At 41.5% G+C, this 23,470-nt stretch overlaps 1 protein-coding gene across 1 annotated transcript; it reads left to right on the forward strand.

The window, feature by feature from the left end:
- Positions 1 to 237: 237 nt before the first annotated feature.
- On the forward strand, positions 238 to 23,470 carry VPS37B (VPS37B subunit of ESCRT-I). Its single transcript, XM_054006196.1, has 4 exons — positions 238 to 406; positions 18,482 to 18,653; positions 20,648 to 20,730; positions 22,281 to 23,470. Exons 1-4 carry the CDS (start codon positions 302 to 304, stop codon positions 22,782 to 22,784), a joined length of 864 nt encoding a protein of 287 aa, XP_053862171.1. The 5' UTR covers positions 238 to 301; the 3' UTR covers positions 22,785 to 23,470.

Genomic DNA, 23,470 nt, shown 5'->3' on the forward strand with positions numbered 1-23,470 from the left:
CAGTGACACCCCCCAGCTCCCCTCGTGTTCCCCCTCAGTGACTCCCCCAGCTCCCCTGCTAGTATCTCCCCCTTAGTGACCCCCCAGCTCCCCTGCTAGTGTCTCCCCTCCCACCCCGCGCACCCCCTAACTGTCCCTCTCCTGCAGAGGGCGCTGCGGGCGCCGGGGCGTCTCCCTCGACCCACCCGCACGGGGAGCAACCGCAGCGGCACTTCCGGTTTGGTGGCGGCTGCCGGAGCAGGGCCCGGGCGGAGCAGGCGGCGGCGGCGGCGGCTCGGAAGAGCGGAGCGGAGCGGCCGGGATGGCGGTGGACACGCGGCTCCTGGAGGGTCTGACCCTGTGTCAGCTCAACGAGCTGCTGGAGGACGAGGAGCAGCTGCAGGGCATGGCCCTGGGGATGGACGAGGTGAGCGGGGCTGGGGTGGGGGCTGAGGCGACGGGCCCGGGGCAGTGAGCGCGAGCCGGGCTGGGGGGCTCACACTCCGGGGGTGGGGCGGGCGGAAGGGACGTGGTGGTGGGGGGGCGCGGGCCTGGGGGGGGGGGGGGGAGCCTCTTTGAGCTACTTCTCGTCCTGTCGCCAGGAAATCCCGCATGTTGGGGGGCGTCTGCCCCGGGCCTCCCCGCAGCCGAGGGGAGACAGTGACACCCTCCCCCGGGCCCGGCTCGGAGCTGCCTGAGCTCACTCTGGCTCCTGGCAGATTGGGGGGGGGGGGGGTCGGGTTAGGCCCCTCCACTCAGGAGAGTGATTCATGGGGCAGGTTAAAGAAACACACTGTCCGTCCCCCCCCCCGGCCCAGGGATTGTGGGGTCCATCTCCCCTTTGCATTTGGTTCTCTCCATCACAACTTGCTAAATGTGATGAGCTCCGGGGGTCCCAACTTCCAGTCTTGGGTGTAGCTCTACCGACCCCCCCCCCGCCATTTTAACTTAGGAGCAGGTGACCTTTTTCCTCTTTATTGGAGTTGCCGTGCTGCTGTGGGATTGGTAATAAAACAGCGGATCAAATAAGGAACCTCTGGGTGTTGACTCTTTTCTGTCCCCTATTATATCCTCTTTTGTTTGTTGGCCGCCTGTAAGGGGGCGTTTCTGCTCTGTTATTCCTCAGTAGCTGGCTAGTACATAAAGCGCAAAGCCAGCCTAGGCTACAGGTTTGAAATGCGGAAAGTACTCAACAGATCATTGTACTCAACTATAGAGACACCACTGTAGCAGAGATTGTATCAGTCTTTCCATTAATACACCTCTTGTTTCCATGGTTTTTGTGCCTTGGGCATAAAAAAAAATTGTGCTCTAGCATAAAACACCTTTATGCTCTCAGTCTAAAAGCAACTGTTTTTTCAAGCTAACAGGAAAGAGAATTCCGTGTGGTGCTGTGTGTATGCTGAATGCAGAAGAAAAAAATTAGTTGAGTTTTGATGCTGCTTTTTACATATTTGTTAGTGTATTAGAACCTTAGTAAATATGGACTAGGTGTACTCTTAAAATTAGTGTTTGTTAATTAATATTATCTGTGTGAATACTGTATGCTGTAGTCTGATATAAGGCTAATTCAGTTTTACAAGATCACAGGTCCTCCCACAAGATTTCACAGATGTTTCTATTATGTGCATAACATGAGATGAAGCCTCTTCTTACATAAAATGATTAAAGCAGCATAGATGTACCAGAGAGCTAGTGTGCTCTTGAGTTCCTCACTAGATTTAGGATAGTTCTGTTTTTAAAAGGCCCAGTCATGCAGTGTAAAGCCATGGGAGGAAAGCTGGTGGCAGTTGAGAGATCTGCTTTAAAGAAAGCAACTTAAAGTTTTTCTTAGTTTATTTGCATGAACTTATATCCTTATGTACTTATCCTTGTGCAGTCATAAGGGGCTGACACTGGGTCTCCTTATATCATTCTGTTAAGGAAGTAACACAAATTGAAATATGTTCAAAGATGAGTTTGAAATAACTACTGTAGTGCACCCTGTTGTGGTTACCTGTTGCATTACATATTGCAAAATGCGAAATATGGAAATAAGTAGGTGATTTGGGGAGTGCCAGACATAAGTGAATTTCCTTTCTCCTGTGGGTTTGCCACTCAGTTTAATGGTATAAGAAATAAATGCTGTTTCTTTCTTTAGTGCTGTAATAACTAGGGTGTGCAGAGATAACTTTGAGATAGTAATACATCATATGAGAACATTGACAGTCTAATGAAATCCTGTTACACGCTAAATGTAAAGTGAATTCAACAGGGTTATTCTTCAGTCTGAGATAATGGACCAGATTCTCATTTGGCATAAATTGGTGTTGCACCTTTCAGTGGAATCTGACAATCTATGATAGTTGAGGATCTGGCCCATAGGATGTGTAATTTTTTTCAGGTTGTACAGGTCAAAATTGGATGTACATGGTGGGAGACTAGCATGAGATAAAAATGATAGAAACCCTTTTCAGTCTGTAGAACGAGACGGTATTCTCAAGTTGATCCTATGGTTTTCCTCTTTAGTTGGCAAGAGAAACGTTTCAAATTGTAGAGTAAAGTTCCTCAGGCCTGAGGGAATATTTTGTGGTGTATGGAATGTGTGGCTAGGTTTGACGGTATTCAGTGTTGGGCCAAAACACAGCTATGTTACTGTCTACTATAGTATAGTCCTTTTTATTGTGTATATAGAGGCTTTACCAGAGTCCATTCAATTCAAAACATATTTGCCCAGTTCTGGAGTGGTTAACTCTTACTAATGAGTGCTGCCAAATGTCCCTTCTCTATTCTCAGCACAGTCCTAAAAATGGTGAAATCACAAATTTTAATAACTTGGATTTAACTGTGTGCCAGCTTATCACATTGTTTTGCTTAAAGTTTTCTAACGTTCTGGTGAAATTTGTCTTCCTTCAGTTATTTACTTTAACTTTTTTGAGTATCATTGGGTTTGCAATACAAGATCCTGATCCAGCAATATTGTGCACATGGGTGGACCCCTGTACCCATGAGGAGACCAGGTGTCTTTAGTGGGGCTCCATACAGGCTTGGGGATCCATCCATATACATCATGCTGCTGGGTTAAGCCCCAAGTCCCTAAAAGGAATAACTTAATTGAGCATGCTCATAAGTCATGCTTCCAGGGACATTTTGTTGAGGTCATTTATATTTTTTTTCACTGGGAACATGTACTGGAAGTAAGTATCAGAGGGGTAGCCGTGTTAGTCTGAATCTGTAAAAAGCAACAGAGGGTCCTGTGGCACCTTTAAGACTAACAGAAGTATTTGGAGCATAAGCTTTCGTGGGTAAGAACCTCACTTCTTCAGATGCAAATTTCCAGAGGCAGGTATAAACAGATTTATACCTGCCTCTGGAAATTTCCATTACTTGCTTATGCCCCCAATACTTCTGTTAGTCTTAAAGGTGCCACAGGACCCTCTGTTGCTTTTTACTGGAGCTAATTACTCCACAATTGACAAATCCTTTGTTGTCCTTATTGTAAGAAGAACCCAGCTCATCATAGAACAATATTCTGCTCACAACAAGGAGAAAGATTTGGGAACCATTTAAATTTTTTCTGAAATATAAAATTAACCAGCCTCTATATTAAAGGGAATGTATTTCTAAGGTGCATGTTGGAGGGATTTGTATATATTGTCACATGTATGTACATGACAACTCCATGAAAATGTCCTTAATGGCATAGCCCCAAGGTATGCGTGAGAATGTGCCACTGAAGAATTTAAGCTACTTTCTCCCTTTGGCTGTGTCTATACTGCCACTTTCAGTGCTAAAACTAGTCGTTCAGGGGTGTGGAAACCCGCCCTCCCCCCCCCCCTCCAAGCGACAAAAGTTTTAGCGCTGAAAAGCGCCAGTATAGACCCCGCTTTATTGCTGAATGCCACACTCCCACTGATAAAGCTACCACTGCTCGGTCGCGGTGGTTATTTTTTTATTGCTGGGAGAGCTCTCCCCCGGCGATAAAACGTGACTACACTGCCCACGTCACAGCACTGCCACAGCCGTGCTGTAACGTGGGCAGTGTAGACATACCTTTATAAGGTTATGTTTTTGAAGCCTGTAGGCTTTTAACACTTGAACAGAGAACATCTTATCTGTTAAATTGGATTCCTTCCTCATTTTTCTAACTGGGCTCCTAATCTATTAAAGTTCTTCTGAATTTTATAAGCCTTTGGGTTTAATCTTTTAGTACATAAGTAATCTACAATATTAATCTTCATGGCATAACAGTACTGTGTTTACATAAATCAGAGACTCTCAATGTGACAGATTTTGAACTGAGTTGAGCAGCTAGTGGCAGTAATGTGTGTGATCTGAGTAATAGAAGATCCAGGAACCTTCTCAGATTCCTTGTGAATATGGATTTTTCCCTTAGTACATGTGTTGGAACTATACATTAGTACCAGTGAACCATCATGATATTGAACTCTGCAGTTCTTTAAAATGTTACAAAGTACAACTGGCAAAAGCATACACTGTCTATGAATTTAAATAGGAAAAATCAAGAAGCCAAAAATGTAATTTCCCCATGACTTCAAAGTACAGTAGTAAGCACAGGAAAGTTTTCAAGTATAGTCTTTTTCTCAAAAGCTGCTTGGGAAGACCTGGCGATAAAACTCAAGCTTAAACCAAGTAAATAGATGCCCAGATTTCTTGGATTCTTAATCCTGTTTTAAAACCATATTGCGTATGTGGTTATGTACTGTTTGGCTAACATGAAACTTAGTTAGAAAGTTAGTAATCAAATATGCTTACAACTACAGATTATTTTTTCCTAAGTGTCAAGTTAATAAATTGCCTGCATCTAACAAGCACAAATTACTGTTATTTGTGCTTTCTTCCTAATGTAAAAATGTTTGTTATGCCATATTTGCTGCCCTATATATTGTCATCTTTAATGTAATTATAGTTACCACAAGAAAATAAATAATTTAAACTTTAATAAAGTCCTTATTTTGAAAGGTGAATTACATGTTATAAATAGGGCTGTCAAGCAATTAAAAAATTAATTGCAATTAATCGTGTGTTAATTGCACTGTTAAACAATAATAGAATACCATTATTTAAATATTTTGGATGTTTTCTACATTTTCAAATACACTTATTTCAATTACAACACAGAATACAAAGGGTACAGTGTTCACTTTCTATTTATTTTTTATTACAAATATTTGCACTGGCACCTCCTTCGTCTTGCCGGACCAAGAACTTCCCTCTCTGGCGATGGCGGGCCTGGGGTAAATCAGCCCCACCCTACTCTGGGCAGTGTTTGTCTCCTTCCCCCCCCCCCCCCCCCCTTTCTGTGCTCCTTTGGTTGTATTTCCTGGGTAGGCCTACAGGGTGATCCTCCACCAAACAAAAGGAGAATAATATATGGAGATAGATATATCTCATAGAACTCGAAGGGACCCTGAAAGGTCATCAAGTCCAGCACCCTGCCTTCACTAACAGGACCAAGTACTGATTTTGACCCTGATCCTAAGTGGTCCCCTCATGGTTTGAGCTCACAACCCTGTTTTAGCAGGCCAATGCTCAAACCACTGAGCTATCCCTCTCCCCATAGACATAAAAACAAAGGATGATACCTTCCTCTGCCTCCTCAATGGGGCTGGGTGTTGCCCTATAGCCTGCCCTGGGGTGTCAGTCCTGCCCTGAGCAGGCACTCAGGTTTGTCTGCTTCCCCTATGGGGAGGAGCACAGCCTCCCCCCTGGAGAAGCTTACTTCCCTGTTGCCACTAGCCTGGTAGCAGCTTGTCTCTCGCTCCCTTCTGGTTTTAAAAGGTCTCAGGCAGCCCTTAACTGGATCCAGGTGTTCCTAATTGATCTGAGGTAACCCCTTCTCAGCTTATAGGGAAGAGGGCCTTTATAGGGCTAACATATCTGCCTTCCCACACCCTCTTGCAGTCGTCCGGCCTGACTTTGTCACAACTGTAAAAAAACAAGAGAGAGTATTTTTCAATTCACCTAATACAAGTACAGTAGTGCAAGCTCTTTATCATTAAAGTTGAACTTACAAATGTAGAATCGTACAAAAAAAATGCATTAAAAAATAAAACAATGTAAAATTTTAGAGCCTGCAAGTCCACTCAGTCCTGCTTCTTTTTCAGCCAATCACTCAGACAAACAAGTTTGGTTACATTTGCAGGAGATAATGCTGCCTGCTTCTTCTTTACAATGTCACCTGAAAGTGAGAACAGGCATTCTCATGGCACTGTTGTAGACGGCGTCGCAAGATTAATTTTTTTAACTGCAATTAATTTTTTGAGTTAATTGCGTGAGTTAACTGTGATTAATTGACAGCCCAAGTGATAAATACATATTTTATAAACCATCCAATTTTATAGTGTACATATAACTCACCAACACTGATAGACTTTCTTATACAGGCTCTTATGTAAGAAGGCTGATCCCTTTCCTCCTCTGTTCTAGTTCTCTCCCTTACTGTTCCAGGATTGATCCATCCCTCCAAGTTTGTTGAGCATCACTCTGATGGTTGTACTTTTGTAGTGTTGCTGTACATTTTGTTGCTAATTTTAAAATATACATAGTATGTAAATCTGTTCCAATTCTCATAACTATATAATGCTTCCCCCCCCCCCCCCCCTGAAATTCACAAGTTAATCTCCGAACAAACTCAGGCAAAGTGGATTAAAATGTCCACAAATACAACAACTGTTCAGCTTCCATTAATCTATTTATCAGTTGCTAAGTAAAATAGTTTTCTATGTTTTGTTCTGGGTTTTGTTTATAGAACTGCTAACAGGCAGCTTATACGTTTTCTTATTCAGTTATAGTGTACTCCAAAATGCTGGTTGCATCACAGACAAATAAGATAGTGTACTTGCCCCAAAGACTTTGTAGTGCTCTTCACTGTACTATCACCAGTGGAAGCACTAGTGAAGACTGATAGCAGATATTTTTACCACTGTCGTCTAGATCATTGAAACACTGGCTAGGAGGGAAGACTGGCATGCCTCTGCACTTATTTATAGTCTGCTTTATGGTGCTCATTGACATAGTATTTTCTTGCATATATTTTTACTCCTGCAACACTCCAATGAGGTAGTTATCCCCAGTCTATACATAAGGAATGATGGGTTTACGTAATTTGCTCTTGGTCACCCAGGAAGTCAGTGACAGAGCCAGGAATTGAACCTAGGTCTCTTGAGTTCTAGTCCATTGACTTAACCAACAACACCATGCTTCCGGTTAATATTTTCAGGCTGCTGTTACTGCTCTTTCAGCAGAACTTGGGCCTTAGTATACCACAGGAGGCAGAAGATCAGATGGCCCCACTGTTTCTTCAACAACTAATCTTTGCACTTTTGAAGAGAGATGTATTAAAGTTTAAACTCAAATTGGTATATTTTGGGATAATTTCATATAATATAAATAAATCAGTACTAAATCTAAATAAGATGTCAAAAACAACCCAGAGAAAATTTATGCTAAATATCCACAATAACCTGATGATTTAGTTCTATGGAATGGGTACTGTCATTTATTATCTATTTCTACAGTACCTAGCCCAAGAGGGTCCTGACCTGGTTGGCCCTCAGTGCAACTGCAGTGTAAATGTTAAATATTAAGAACTTGGACTGAATCAGCCAGACTCTGCTGTTGTAGGTTTTTGATCCATGCATCTCATCCCAGCCTATGTATTTGGGTGAGTGCTTGAATTCTGTGCTACTTGATAGAGTTCATACACTACCACTGAAACAAAATAAATAATTTTTGTAATGTATAGAAGCTGAGGGAGATGGCTTCAGTCTGCCTTTGCCAGAAGGCCCTAAAATCTAGTATATTCAAGATTTTGGAGCAAGGGTTTGGAGTGCACAAGAAGAGAGGAGTTGTAGCTTTAAATACAGTATGTGCAGAGTATAGTATCATTTGAGTCTGATGTTAAGGGAAAATGTCTCTTTCTATTAACTTAATCAACAAGTTGAATAAAAAAGCACTTCAGTAATATATTTCAGTGTGTACATTTAAGTTAACATTTCCCCTCCACCTGACAATGAATATATGACAAAGGGTTTTTGTTTAGTATGAACTCAGAGGAACATATTCATTCGTTGCTTTCAGTAGATTATCTAAAGCTAGACTCTCTGGAACTCCACTTAGTAAATGTGAACATAGTGGGGGATACAAAATGAGGAGGAAAAACTATGAGGAAAGTCCTCATCTTTTAGGTTCAAATTTGAAAAGTGAGAGTAATAATGGCTAGTCTTGCACTGTGCTGCAGGTGCAGCATTTTAGAGCAAGTAAAACTATGATCATACCAGTTTCACTTTATGCCACAAGTCCTAAGTGTACTGAAACACTGGTATTCTGAAAAGACAGAGGGTGCAGAACTGGTAGTCAGTGCTGGTTCAATTGACTTCAGTTGGTAAAAATAAAGGAAACCTGCCAAAGTACCAACATGTATCTTAGAAATGTGGACTACCAACTTGTTCATAAGTACGAACTTTGCTCTTGCTTTTCTGAAATACTCTTAGGTTGTGTTTATACCAGGGGTAGGCAACCTATGGCACATGTGCCGAAGGTGGCACGTGAGCGGATTTTCAGTGGCACTCATGCTGCCCGGGTCCTGGCTACCGGTCCGGGGGGCTCTGCATTTTAATTTAATTTTAAATGAAACTTCTTAAACATTTAAAAATCTTATTTACTTTATATACAACAATAGTTTAGTTACATATTATAGACTTATAGAAAGAGACATTCTAAAAATGTTAAAATGTATTCCTGACATGCGAAACCTTAAATTACAGTGAATAAATGAAGACTCGGCACACCACTTCTGAAAGGTTGCCGACCCCTGGTTTATACTAAAGAATTTTTGCAAAAATTTCCCACTGGTAATAAAATGCTAGCAGCAGCTAGAGCATTGTCTATACTAGAGCTCCTACCAGTGATACCACCAAGTCTGGTGGTAGCAGAGTGGGAGTTACTTTGCTAAATGTCTCCAGTGTAGACAAAACCTTAGATGCAAGGAGGTTAAGTCTCTTGCAATGAAAATAATTTTCAAATAAGAAATTGTCACATTTGAGCAGTTTTCTTTCACACAGTTAAATCTACATACCTATTTGATAAGTATGTCTTGTTTTCTAACATGCTTACACAACACAATTCCTTGTGTTTTATGTATAAACACTGCCTTTTAATCACGCTTTAACCAAATTTTCAGACACTGAAATTCCTTGACCATTTAAACACTGAAAGAATATTTTACTAATCAAATATTAAAAATTTGTAGTCCTCCTTTAAGGAAGACTTAGCACTGTCTTAACATAGCTTCTCATTTTGGCTGTTTTCTTTTGTGTTTGTACAATAGTGGCAAAAGTAAAGAGAGGGCAAAACGTGGGAGTATTAGGGTATGTGGGGTTGGGAAGGGAAGCCTGAAATTAGTGTGTGAGAGAGTTAAATATAAGGCAGGTTAAGGGCTGCAGCTTGGAACATTTTTTTGTGAATTTATAATTCACTGAAAATAAGGATTTTGAATGGAAATGCTGACAGTGTATTTACTGTATTGCCTGCCAATGCAAGATTATAATTATGGTAGGATTTGCCAGACTTTGTGGCTAGCTGGGGTTAGTCTCATTCAGACCTTGCATTACAATAGGTATCTGGTTTGGAATTGTTCCCTTAGTAACACACATTCTAAAACTAAACTACACAGTAACTGACCATCATTGCACCACACAAATGAGTCTTGGAGAATCTCTTATGTAAACCAATGTTTTTAAGTGTTGAACAAGCTTCTTTGGCATGGCAGCAAAATCAGGGTTTTGCTCTTTTAAAAAATATATGCCTAGGTATGTGTGACCAGGGTTTCAATTTCTTGCCACATAGTCTTGTGCCTTTATAATTATATATATTTAGTTTCAGAATGACCCACTCAGCATTAAGCAATCCTTCTGTCATTAGGTTCCTCTTCTGATTAGCTCAGTATTGTTGCGTTGAATGTTCAGTGGGATGTGGTGAAAGCTCAAGTAGTTACATTAGAAAGCGGAGTTTAGATCCCCCTCTCAGGTGGTACTGTCTTGTTGTCAATTCTGACCAGTGCTCTGCATCTGTGCTTCAAATTGCATGTTGAAATTTTTATCTAACTTTCATTAAGGTACTCTACCAATCCCACGGGCAATTCTGCAAATGTTTAATGAGCTGCTGGTTTGTTTCATTTGGATTTAACTGTTTGTCTGTACTTGGATTATGTACTTGAAAACTAATGTTTGTAGTTTGTGTCTTAATTTCCAGATTTGATCTCTTCTGAGCAAGTCTCAGAGGAAAGGCTCACATACAAGTAGCTGAAAGACGCATTCCTCCCTGCTGGCTGGAAAGGGATCTGAGGGAGATTGCTTGAGACAGTTTTTGGTTTAGATTTCATATCCTTTTGTACAGCATATTTAAAAGTCTAACTGTTACTTCAGTTTGCACTCCGTTTACATCATGGGAGGGCTTCCCTTAAACATCTCATTTCTTTCAGCTGAAGGTCTTCAGTTGGCTTTGGTGATCTTCCTTTAGCTGACCCTTCTTTGCTGTACTGTCCTGATGTCTAACACAGTATAAAACAGCCCCACAGTTGACCTAGGAAATGTATTTGGGATTGTTATTCACTTTAAAATAATGGGATCATTTAATTTGTCTAATAGTTTAAGTAGACAGGCCTAAAGAAGTTACAAATTTTTACATGAGATGTGTTTTGCTTCCATTAGACTTATAGACACACAAGACAGTTTATATATCTTTTTTTGCAATAACTACAGAAATTGGAGCTATATTTTACATGGATACAAACATTTTCATAACATGATTTAATGTAGACATAGTCATGTTTAACGTATAATACCATGAGAAGACTTATTCAAGTTGTATTAAAAATGAATGTTGGTAATTTGCCTCTTGACTGGTCAAAGATGAAGAATGTCAGCGGAACTGCTCTATTAGCTGGGAGTTCTGCTTTTCCACATGCTCAGAGAACATCCAGGCAGGAAAATAATCCAGTATTCGGATTTGTAGCATTTGTATCTCCATTTTAAACCCACCTAGAATGCATTCTGGTTCAGGCCGTTATTCTCCTCCTTTCTTTTCTCTCTCTGCCTGCAAACACCTCCAGTTGTACACACTTGTGACATCCACGGAGGTGAAAAGAGAAGTTGAGATTTCTCAAGATGATACGTCCACCTGAAAAACCAGGCGGAAGATACTTAGGTGATCTTTTTTCATATATTATGGAAGGTAATCTTTGAGATCCTCAAAGGTTTCAGTTACTTTGTCTTTCTCTTCATTGGAGAAACTTCTAGATTTACTAAGGCTTGGTTTATACTTAAAAGTTTTGCTGGCTTACCTATGTCAGAAAAAAAGCCTATGTGGAAAAATCACACCGCTAACCCATTTAGATATACCCCAAAAGCTCTAGTCTGGGCATAGTACAGCTTATTTTGTTTGAGGAACTGGTATAAGCTGTAGCAGCAATAGCTGTGTCTCCATCTAGGAGGCTTTTCTAGTACAGCGACACTGGCAAACCATTTCTAGTGTAGACAAAGCTTAATTGTGGAGACTAATTGGAAGAAAACGAGTGTTCTGTTGTTAGTTTAGAACATTCACAGCTTATTTTGCAGGCCTGATTTTTTATAATGCTGAACAATGCAGTTCTTGAACCTTTCTTCTGAATTAAATAAAATAACCGTAAATAACAAATTGCAATATGTTGATCAAAACAATGTTTTTAATCTTAATTGTAAAATTGTTTAACTTAGTTTACATTCTTTGGGGGTGGACAAAATTGAGGTTGCACTTCATTCAGCTAACCATTTTCATGAAAACGGAGACATTATCAAACGTTGTGAAACATTAAGGAAAGTAAAGATTACTTAAGCAGTAGTGTTTGATATGATGGTAAACACCAATCACGTTTACCTTCTGTAGGAAAATTTGGTCTTGTTAGAGATGTAATGTAAAACGGGCTGAGTCACTGAGTTCATCATGTTCTATTTTCGATGCACCTTAAACTGTGACACACTTGAAAAGCTGTGTTTAACAGATTGTTCTTATAGCTTATATGCTTTAAAAATAAAGTTTAGTTTTTTATCATCTATTTAAATAAATATCTTCTGCCGGTAAGTTACTGAAATAAATAAAATAGTTTGCTTTGCAAAGTCGTCATTCTTCAAAGGGTCATAGACAAAGCCTGCTTTTGTGGCAGAACGTCGCAACTTAGCTATTTTGTGCATGGTACAATTTGAGGCTGATTCTGATAAGTTTGTGCAATTTGGAGGCAGCCTGTTATGCTAATACATTCCCTCGATGTTTACATTTAGCTTCACACCACGTTTGTGGGATAATCGGGTATTATCCATGATTTACAGGTGGAGAAAGATGAACAATCTGAGACATGGGAGTTAGGTGAATTGCCCAAGGCCGCCCAGGGTACATCTACACAGCCAGTGGCAGCCCACAGCATCAAGCCTCCAAGCCCAGGTCGACTAACTCAAGCTCTTGGGGCTCATGCTATGGCTCTAAAAACTGTACTTTTAACTTGCAGCTTAGGCTCTGAAGCCCAGCCCTCTCCCTGGACTTCAGAGCTCAAGGCCGAGCCACAATGTCTACACAGCTGTTTTTAGTACTGTAGTGTGAGCCCTGGAAGCCTGAGTCTGTCGACCTGGGCTCGGGGACTTATTGCCATGGGCTGTGTAGACATATCCTAAGTGAATCAGTGCCAAAGCCAGGATTAGAACTTGGGGCCCTCCAGCTCTGTCTCCTGACTTCTTCCTTCAGACCATGCTTCCTCCCAGCAATGATAATTTAAATGTGTTCTCCAAGGTAACATAAAGGCTATCACAGGGTTGGGCATTTGACCTGTTCAAAAATTATTGGTCAAATATTTTAAAGCACTAATTTATTAGAACAGTAACAAAAAAGAGTAAGACTTTGTTCTCCACTAGGCTTAGCCTTAGATATTTGTGCCTAATCAAACCAAGTTACTTAGCGCGTTGTTTTAACTAAAAAATATGAAGCACAATGAAATGAAGTTCTAAAAAAGGAAACAGTGACACCATGATGCAATCAGAAATGGAGTCCGCCACCTACATCAGAGTGCTGCTGTTGGAATATTTGACTGGTCAGTTGACTGAATTGCCAAATCTACTATTACTTAAATTGGCTCGCGTGTCAGTTGTTGGGAATGGGACAGGTTTTGAAATGGGGAATATTCCTTCATTACACAACAGAGGTAGGGCAGCCTCTGAGGCTCAGATAATGAAATCATAGAATCTAGAGCTAGAAAAGACCTGTTAGGTTATCCAGTCTGTCATCTGCATGCCAAAACCAGTTTGTTTCCTTTTGTACATTTACTATAGTTTTGTCTAGTGTTAAACATGCCAAAGATGGAGCCTCTACTCCTTGAAAACAACAAGGAGTCTGGTGGCACCTTAAAGACTAACCGATTTATTTGGGCATAAACGAAATGCCCAAATAAATCGGTTAGCCTTTAAGGTGCCACCGGACTCCATGTTGTTTTTGTGGATACAGACTAACACAGCTACCTCCTTTTGGTCCCTGTATCTACAATGTGCTGTGTTCTCCTCCATCTCCTGTTTCTTTAGCAGATATCTAAGCTGTTAAGAGTTGTGCTGATGGTTTTTGTGTTGATAGGAAGCTGATGAGGTTGTATAAATTAGGTTGTTAACTAAGAACAGACATGTTTTTTTCAGTTCCATTCAAAATCCAGGGAAGGGCAAAGAGGGTGGAATGATGTTGAGCAAATTGAATCTGGCAAAATTGGTGAAGGGGGGGGGGGGGAGGGGAGGAGAGAGAGAGAACTTATTTTCACGCTTTTAAGAATGACAAACCATTGCAGGAGGGTTTTTTTCAGTGCTTTAGGTGGCAAGATGAGGACGAACAAATGGGAGCAACCATGAAATATTAGACAGTCTTTAGCATTGGATTTGGGTAGAAGTGTTTTTTTTCCCTTCAGGGAATGGAGTGAATGAGGTTGAAAATATGTGGTTGGGACTTGCTGCCCTTTATTCTGGGGAAAATCCTCTGAAAGTAAAACAAAATAGCAAATTCAGTTTGTCCTAAATTGAAAGAAATAACTTCAGTTTGACTTACTGGTGTGCTGAGTGGGTGAGATGGGTCAGGTAGAGGAGTACAAAAAACAAGGGCAAGATATAGCGCTTACTATACCTCAAGTACTAAGGATGATATGCATTTTAAATACAGCATTAGGCAGTGTTTGAAGTTGGCAGATTGCATTACATACAATCCAGAGCCTTTCAAAAGAAAACAATTACTTCTGAAGACATTGTTGACACTGCCCTTAGTGCTTTGAAAATAAACATTCTTTTTATTTTGATGCAGTCTGAGCACAGGACTGGAAGCTAGGAACACTTGGCTTCTGATCCTAGCTCCCTCTGTGGCATGGAACAGGTCACTTGAACTCCCAGCTTTCCTGTCTCAGAAATAGGGAATTTCCTACATACATTCCAACTTCAGAGATGTTTCTGAGGATTCATTAACGTATAGACAGTGCTTTGAAGATAGAAAGTGGTGTATAAATACAAAGTATTGTGAGCCAGATTCTTCCATCCTTTCTAATGTTTAGTAGTATTGTACTACACAAGCATCCTTACTGAATTAAATGGGTTTCATCTTAATTAAGGTAGTACTATCAGTGAATAATATTGGTATAATCTGTTTTTGTATGATAAAAGGTGGTTTTGGTCTTGGTGCTGGGCATCATGTGTTCTTAGTAGTCATTGGCATTCTGTACTGGAAGGAATGCTTTGGCCTGACTATTAAAAGTATCTGTCGATCTCTGTATAACATGACTGCACAAAATATTACATGTAGGTGTGTCTACAGCACTTTACAAAATATAGGCATTGTATCTGTTGGTCTTGAAAGATTTAGTCCCTTTACCAATGCAATTTAATCAATAATACCAAGTTTTAGTCTGCATGCACACTGGCATGTTGGAGAACTATATGTTAAACTAGGAAATGGGCAGACATTGGCACAGTCTATACAAAAGGCTGATGAGAGGAAGGAAGCAGCAGCTGAAATAACGGGTGGACAAGGCGGAAATATCAAGGAGTAAAACTGATAACACGGGGAGGATTAGGGAGAGAACAATAAACAAAGTTAAGTGGAAAAACTTGCATAATTTAAAAAAAAAACCAACCCAAACAATCCAATAATAAGGTTGCTTTGGGGACAGAGACTTCCGGTTGAGTTTAATTCAAAGAAAAGGAGAAGGGAAACCAGAAGTCATGTATGCAGAGAGATTTTTCCACAGTTTCAACTTAACCAAACATTTTAGGAACGCAGATGCTAAAGGGAGCTAATATATTTAGGTAACAGAAGTGGAAGTTGTAATTTTATTATTAATTCTATCTTTATTGGGTAAGCAAAGTAAGTTTAATGCTCAGCTTGATGATCTGTGTGTTGCAACTGATCAATTCCAGAATTTCAGGGAGTGGTCCAGGCGTCAGTGGCCAGAACCCTATTGATTTGGGGGAAGGGGGAAAAGGAAGGACACTTGTAGCCCCCGGCATCTGATTAACAAAGCCAGCCACTTCAACCACTTCTATAGTTGTCCATGGATCGAGGAATCTCTTAATGGCAGCCATTAACATGTTCCAGCATAGCAATACCCCCATCTTAGCTCTGCCTGTTCTCCCAATATAGTTTTAAACTGACACCCTGAAAGAAAGGAAAGATATGGGGGGATGGGGGACACAGAGCTCCTGATATAGAGGAGAGTGAGGCCCTGGTATGGGGGTGAGGGGAAGGGGGAATGGGAACACATAGAGCCCTTGGCATGGATGAAAGGGTGTATGCAAAACCCCTAGTGGGGAGAGATAAGACAACAGTTTGGAGGAAGGTAGACATGGGGATCACAGAGCCCCTGGCATGTGGCAGAAGAATGAATAGGAGCCAAGGGGTTGAGGGACTGAGCTTCTGGCATGGTGAGGGAATGTAGAATGGGGAGAGACAGAGCCCCTGTGATCTGGTGGAGTGACTGAGGGGAGACAGAGTCCCTGACATGGGGAGGGGACAGCTGGGGCACACAGATCCCTTGGTATGAGGGAGTGGGACTGAAGGCTGCAGGGAGTCTGAAACAGAAGGGATAGGAGAGTGGCACACAGATCACTTGTCGGGTGGGGAGAATGGAGAGCTGCAAGGAGCTCCTGGTGTTTGCAGTGTGCTCACACTTAGCCCTTAGAAGTAACAAAGTGTGCAACTCTATAGTATAAAGCTGATGGGAGATTTTTGAGGGAGGAATTAATTTAATTTAAACAGGGAGCACATTGGTAGTGTGGAGAATCAGCTTGAGCATTCATTAGTCAACAAAGTGCAGTGCAGTGAATCTGCCACTGCTCTTCTCCTTATGCTGTGGAGTGGCTAGGTCACAGTTCTGTGGCAGTTGGAGGAGGGGTCACAGAGGCAGGCCCTAGGAGGAGCATAATGCTGAAAGCTGTTGGGGAGCGGACTAGGGACCTGCGGCTGATAGTCTTAGCCCTGAATTGCCTACAGTGTTTGCATGAGAGCATGATGCACCTTGTGGCATGCTACCAGGGATTATTTCACAAGGGACACTGGTGTACCACTGCACTCCCAAATTTACCATGGAAGCAAAATCTTCCTATCAAAAGGCACAAGAGGATGAAGAAATAAATAAAATTTCTTGTGAGAATAAATAGTGCAGGATGGTAGACACTGTGTTAGTCCAGCAGGCAAAGAACACAAACTACTGAAAGTTGTAGAGATCTTTCATTGGATTAAATAATAAAGGCAAGCGCCAGAGAATCAGTCCCCCGGCAGGCCATGGGAAAAGAGTACCATGGTGTTGATTCAGACTGAACTGAAATAAAATCTCTTACATTTTTCCCTTTTGATGTCTAAATCTTGTTTTGAAGTCTAAATTGAAATCCTGCCAAGGCAGCCTTTCCCACAATGCTCTGCTTTCCCAAAGTCTCATGAAGACTTTCTTGAAAAATTACTGGTTTTGGACAAACTTGGAATATCTCCTACAGTGATCTTTGTTTCATGCTTTTTGAGAACTGGCCATTCATTCTTGGAGAACAGCGTCATTCAAACTAGGATGTGTCAATTGGAAGGATTAAACTGAAAAAAAAAAAAAAAACCTTTTGCCTATAACCCAGGATTGCTTTAACAACACTATTTGGAACAATCTGTAGGAGAGGGAACCATAAAGGAAGCAATTCTTGATTTTTGCTTTTCAGTAATAGAGGAAGGATGGTATATTTTGCACTCAGTTTACATCTTTTATTCTAGGATCTCAACACATTTTACAAAAAAGCCTTGCCTTACCCTTCAGCAATCACCATTTTAAAGAGGGAGAAATTTATGCACATAGATTAAATTACTTGTAAGAGGACACACAGTGAGTCAATGTAGCCTGGAATAGAACATAAAACTCTGGACTCAAAATCTTATGACTTGACCAGTAGACCAGACATCTTTCACATAGATTTAGAATTGGGATTAGAATAAATTCTTCAAATGACAAAATGTGCATACTCTCCCACTTCCTTGCAGATATTTTCTGAATAAACTCTGTCTACAGTGTGAGAAGAATGGGCTAGCCACAGCCATATTCAAAACATCAAGCCTGTCTCTGTCAGGAATGTAGAGAGAGGTAGAACTATTCCAGTTTCTACTTTGGTCAGTGATTTAAGAATTTAAATTTAAAAAAAACCCTGTACTTGCAAAAACCCACCAATATCAGATATTCCTCCTCCCCTCTGCAAAAAAGGGGGAAAAAAAAAAAAAGATATGCAACTCCTATAGTTCTCTTCTCCAAAGCATGAGTGCCTCCCAAGTATTTAAAAATAAAAACTACTATATTCGTCATCATTTCCACTTTGTGCCAGACACAACAATTTCATAAGCTTTCTGCTTGTGTGAAGGAAATGAAACCAAAATCCAAGAAATAAGTCTTTAATTTCATTCTGAAAGTGATTGATTCCACTCTTATTTCCTGTGGTAGAGATTTCCATAGGTGCAGTTCCTTTTAAGTTTGTTTCCAGCATTCATGAGCCTCTCCCACAATAGTCCTTTCTACTGTAGGCATTTCTAATATGCTCCTTGCCATATACATTTTACCTGTGTCTTCTAGAGCTGCTTTGTTACTTTTTTAGCCTAAGGCTAAAGCACAGTTTTTGAAATGGATTTTCATAGTAGACTGGACAAAGCACAGAAGATATGGTAGGAAACAAATCTACAATGGTTGGAGTAAGGGTTGTACAAGATGACCTAATAGATCTTTCCCATCTTTAGTTTTTTGGCTTACTATGTGTTGTTCAAAAATATCAGCATCTGTTTTAGAATCTGATTCAGTGGTGATGAGGATGACTTAAGACCGTTTGGATTTTGCTGCTCAGTCAAATTTATAGAAGTCTTGTGTTGTCTGTATAGATATCAATATTTGTCTAATATATCATTGTCCCATTATACCTTACATATCTTTCTTTTGCAGGCCCAAAATGTTCAGCTTAGCAAGGAAATGACTCTTGCCAGCAACCGTAGTCTGGCTGAGGGCAATCTTTTGTACCAACCAAAATTGGACTCTCTGAAAGCAAGTTTGAACCAAAAATATCAGGAGCTGCAGGTTCTTTTTGAAGCATATCAGATCAAGAAAACCAAGCTAGGTATAACATGTTCTTGTGGTTATATATCTCCTATTTTCCTGTACTTTTCTGTTATTCTAAAATATGGATAGATATACTCTCTTTTCTGATGCATGTCCCTAATTCTTAGCTGTGTGTATATAGAATATCTGTATGAGTAAAAGAACTGAAGTGTCAAAATAGTAATGTTTGGATTATAGATCATTCTCTATTATTTATTATTTGTACTACCATAGCACCAAGGAGCCCTAGTCATAGATCTGGACTTCATTGTGTTAGGCCAGGGGTGGCCAACCTGAGCCTGAGAAGGAGCCAGAATTTACCAGTGTACATTGCCAAAGAGCCACAGTAATACATCAGCAGTCCCCCATCTGCTCCCCCCACCGCTCCCAGCCCTGCCAATCAGCGCCTCCCGATCAGCTGTTTCGTGATGTGCAGGAGGCTCTTGGGGGCTTGGGGGAAGGATCGAGGGCGCGGCAGGCTCAGGGGCAGGTGCGGGGCCTGTGGCAGAGCCAGGGGTTGAGCAGTGAGCACCCCTCGGCACATTGGAAAGTTGATGCTTGTAGCTCCAGCCCCGGAGTCGGGGCCTATACAAGGAGCCACAGATTATCTTCTGAAGAGCCACATGTGGCTTCGGAGCCACAGGTTGGCCACCCCTGTGTTAAGCACTCTACAAGCACAGAACAAAAAAAAATCATCCTTGCCCCCAACGAGCTGACAGTCGATAGTAGATCTGGAAAATCCCACTGTTCTCATAGATTATTAATAAGGCTGCGAGTTTGTCCCCGAGGTCATGGCTGTGGGAGGGGCAGGGGGTTGGAGCACGGGATGGGGTGAGGCGGGCTCTGGACAGCAGTTACCTGGGGGACTCCTTGGAAGCGGTGACATCGCTCTTGCTCAGCTGCTAGGTGGAGGCATGGCCAGGTAGCTCTGTTCACTGCCTCCATCTGCAGATACCACCCCTGTAGTTCCCATTGGCTGCAGTTCCCGGCCAATGGGAGCTGCAAAGCCAGCACTCTGGGCAGAGGCAGTGCGCAGAGCTGCCTGGCCATACCTCTGCCTAGCAGCTGAGTGGATGAGGGGGATGTCGCCGCTTCCGGGGAGTTCCCAAGGTAAGTGCCACCCAGAGCCTGCCTCACCCCGTTCCGTGCCCCAACCCCCTGCCCCGTCCCACACCCAAACTCTGCTGCTGCTGGGGCGGAGGGGAGGCGCGGAGCCAGGTAGGGAGCCTGCTGGCCCTGCTAACCCCCCACTCCAGCAGCAGCGGGGGTCCTGGGTCGCGCGCTGCCGCCTGCCCCCCCAGCACCTAGGCCGCCCTCCCCCAGCACCCGAGGTCCCCCCAGGCACCTCCCCCCCCCCCACAGTTTTAGTCACAGTTATGTTTAGTCACAGGTATGGACAGGTCATGGGCTATGAATTTTTGTTTACTGCTTGTGACCTGTCCGTGACTTTTACTAAAAATACCCGTGACTAAAATGTAGCCTTAATTATTAAATACCTCTTCTGCCACCTAGTAAAAAGAACTAGAGACAAGTATGTATTATTGGAATACACATTCCTTTCTATGATTAAAAGAACATACATACCTAACTACTGTTGATCAAATTTCAGTTGACGTTTAAAAAAAAAAACCCTCAAATTTTTCTTTCCTGAGATTGTCCAACCCAATGAAAATTCAGACCTAGACTGAATATAATCTTGCATTTAATACATTCTTGTTTCATACTTCAAGTTATGAAGTATTTTATCTTAACACATTTACCAACTCAAGTTCATTTGATTTTTTTCAGTTATAAGTTTACTGTAGTGAGTAATTTTTAAATGAAATTCTCAGAAAACATATTAAAATTTTCTACGTAGAATCCTCCTGTCTGGAGTAGTACAAAGAATAAATAATCATATAGTATGTTTGGCCTTTAAAAGAAGCCTTATCCTTACTGGATCTGTATAATTTCAGTCAGAAATTATTGCTTGTAACAGCTGCTCCATTAACTATTCTTTTCATATTATTACAGATAAACAATCCAGCAGTGCTTCCCTGGAGACACTATTAGCACTTCTTCAAACAGAGGGGGCTAAGATTGAAGAAGACACTGAGGTAATGGCAGTACATGTGTAGTGCAAATCAGAGATTCTGCTACTCATCTCAGTTACGCAAGGCTTTGAACATACACAGTTATAACATACTATTAAATAAAGATATCATAGAACTAAGGGTTTTTCAAAGAATAGGGCCCAAACCATCACTTAAAACTTTTCCAAACAGCCAGTTGAGTTCAGTGGGAATTATTTTGTTTGAGTAAGGATTGCAAGCTTACTTTAAAGATTTTTAACATAAATACTATAATTTTTCTCTAGCTTGTATGTGGAAAGCATGCTTAGGCCATAGACACACAGCTACAGGCTCGGGGGTGTGTGTGAAAAATTCACATCCCTGAGTGCCATAGCTATGTCAATCTAATCCCTGATGTAGATGCAGATAGAGGAACAGAAAAATCCTTCTGTTGACCTAGCTACCATCACTCAGGGAGGCGGTGTTCCTACAGAGAGTGGAAAACCCCTTCCATCACTATCGGCTCTCTGTGCTCCGGGGTTATGCTGGCATAGGTATGGTGCCTAGCTGAGCTGCTGTAGTCCCCATAGTGTAGATGTGCCCTCAGGTTGTTTTCAACCCAATAGCATGTCTGTGTAGAACTCCTTCTAAATAAACATCCAGATGTAATGTTGTTTGCCAGGTGCATGTATTAATCTAACACACGTCAGTCACTCTTGGAGTCTGGGTGAGATGAAAAACAGATGTGAGCCCTTCTGTCTTGCTCAAACTGAAAATGTAATATCAGTAATGAGGATAGCGAGTGCGCAGTGTTCTGGGGGAGGAGGAAAGCCTCCTCAGCAGTAATGGAATATTCCATTATGATTCTTGCATCTAGTATCTGGTCACCCCTCATTGTGCTCAGGTTTTTTCAGGCATTGACATGGTTGGCTCTATTTGTGAATTGCCTGTGGGACATTAGCTTGTTTTCACTACACCGTTTAAGAGTAATAACCAAACCTGTTAAAACTGACTTGTAATCTCAAAAAGTCATGTTCAGGGCAAATTATAATTGGTTATATTGAAATGTATTGTTGCCTGTCTTGATTAAAGTAGCATTTACCAAAGCCTCACTTTGTCCAGGCAGTGAGAATGAGTAGACTAAAACCATGGCTTAATACTGATCTCTGACTCTCTACTGATGCTGGAACCAGTTCTTGCTTGCAGGGTTCTAGGTGGTTTCCTGGTCAGTATTGGCAATGGTGAATCATAAAATGAATGGTTTGGCCAGCCATCTGGAAAACTGTTGAATCTGATTCATTCATGTTTCCAGATGTCAGGGAAACATGAGCCCTGCTAACCAAGAGCCAGGATTAAATGTTCTTGCTACCATGGCTTGGGCACAAAATGATAGCTGAATAGAGATGAACTCAAATACATCTGAGAAATAACTGAGAAAAACACTGCTTGGAATTGTAAAGTATAGAGTCTTCCGTCTTCCACGTGCAAGCTGGAACAAATGACAGGAAAGGAGACACAATGCTGTTAGGATATAAGCTATTTCTGGTTCCTTCAGAACATATTACTTTCTAACAGGGTTATTCAATGTTTGACAGAATATGGCAGAAAAGTTTCTTGATGGTGAAGTGTCGCTGGATTCGTTCATTGATGAATACCAGAGCAAACGTAAACTGGCTCACTTGCGACGTGTAAAAATCGAGAAGCTCCAAGAGATGGTGCTGAAGGGACAGAGACTTCCACAGGTTCAGCAGCAGCCTCAGCCAAGAGCACCTGAGCCAACACCAGCACCCCAAACCTCCTACTCTTCAGATGCAAACACTCCTCCCTCAGTTATGCCCCGGCGAATACCACCCCCACCTCCTCCGTCAGTCCCAGCAGGACGCTTCCCCACTCCATTTACTGCAGCAATGGATTCAGGACCTGCTCTTCCTTATCCAGGAGTTCCATACCCTCCCCTTCCCCCACGAGTGGGAGTTCAATCTGTAGGTCAAATGCCACAGCCAGGATACCCATCTCAGTTTGTATCACAGTACCCTCCAGCACTGCCCCAAAGACCACCACCTCGTCTTCCACCACATCCTGGCTTTATCCTACAATGAATACATCAGTGCGCCTAACTCATGTATTGGTGCTTAAATTTTAGTCCTTTCTCTCTCCCTCTCAGAGACTTAATATAGGCAATGGAAAACCTCTGTGCTTTGCACAATGGAACACAAAGTTTGGGATGCAACACGGGGTTGTGAAATTACTCAGTAAATGTAATCATTTTCTTTTCTGTTTCTTAAAATCAGTGACTATGTAAACTATTTTTTGTAAGAAGGTGGTGGGGCCGAATTTTGTAAATCTGGCAAGTTGTGAAACAATGCAGTGGATTTGTTTGCATTGTAAGTATGCTCTCAATACTTCAGTGATGGTAAATGAGTTTAAGGAAAATAGCATACTTGTCTGATGTGGTATTGTGTTCTCATTGCGGCTGGATTTTAAGCATGGTTAATTGTGAGCTATTTATATCTCAAAAGAATTTTCTGTGCTGTCAGTGCTGGTATTTGGGTGGTAACCATTGTATCTAAATGCTAAGCATAAAGCTGCAGTGGAAATGACCTGCATTCTTTGAAATAAACCCAAGCTCCACATTGGTGGCTGGGTACACTAACTTTGTTCTCAGAGCCTGCTAATCAGAAAATGTTCGGTAGCTTATTTTGAAAAACATTAATTCTTAAAATATTTTTAACTCCTAAATTTGTTGTTGCTTTGGGTTTTTCACAATAAAAATGCGCACCTTTCA

Source organism: Malaclemys terrapin, chromosome 16 (assembly GCF_027887155.1).
Source record: "Malaclemys terrapin pileata isolate rMalTer1 chromosome 16, rMalTer1.hap1, whole genome shotgun sequence".
Lineage (NCBI taxonomy): Eukaryota > Metazoa > Chordata > Testudines > Emydidae > Malaclemys > Malaclemys terrapin.

Coding starts and splice junctions, on each gene's coding strand:
- VPS37B (XM_054006196.1), top strand. CDS start 302: ATGGCGGTGGACACGCGGCTCCTGGAGGGTCTGACCCTGTGTCAGCTC. Junction 407..18,481: donor TGGCCCTGGGGATGGACGAG/GTGAGCGGGGCT, acceptor TTTCTTTTGCAG/GCCCAAAATGTTCAGCTTAG. Junction 20,731..22,280: donor AGATTGAAGAAGACACTGAG/GTAATGGCAGTA, acceptor AATGTTTGACAG/AATATGGCAGAAAAGTTTCT.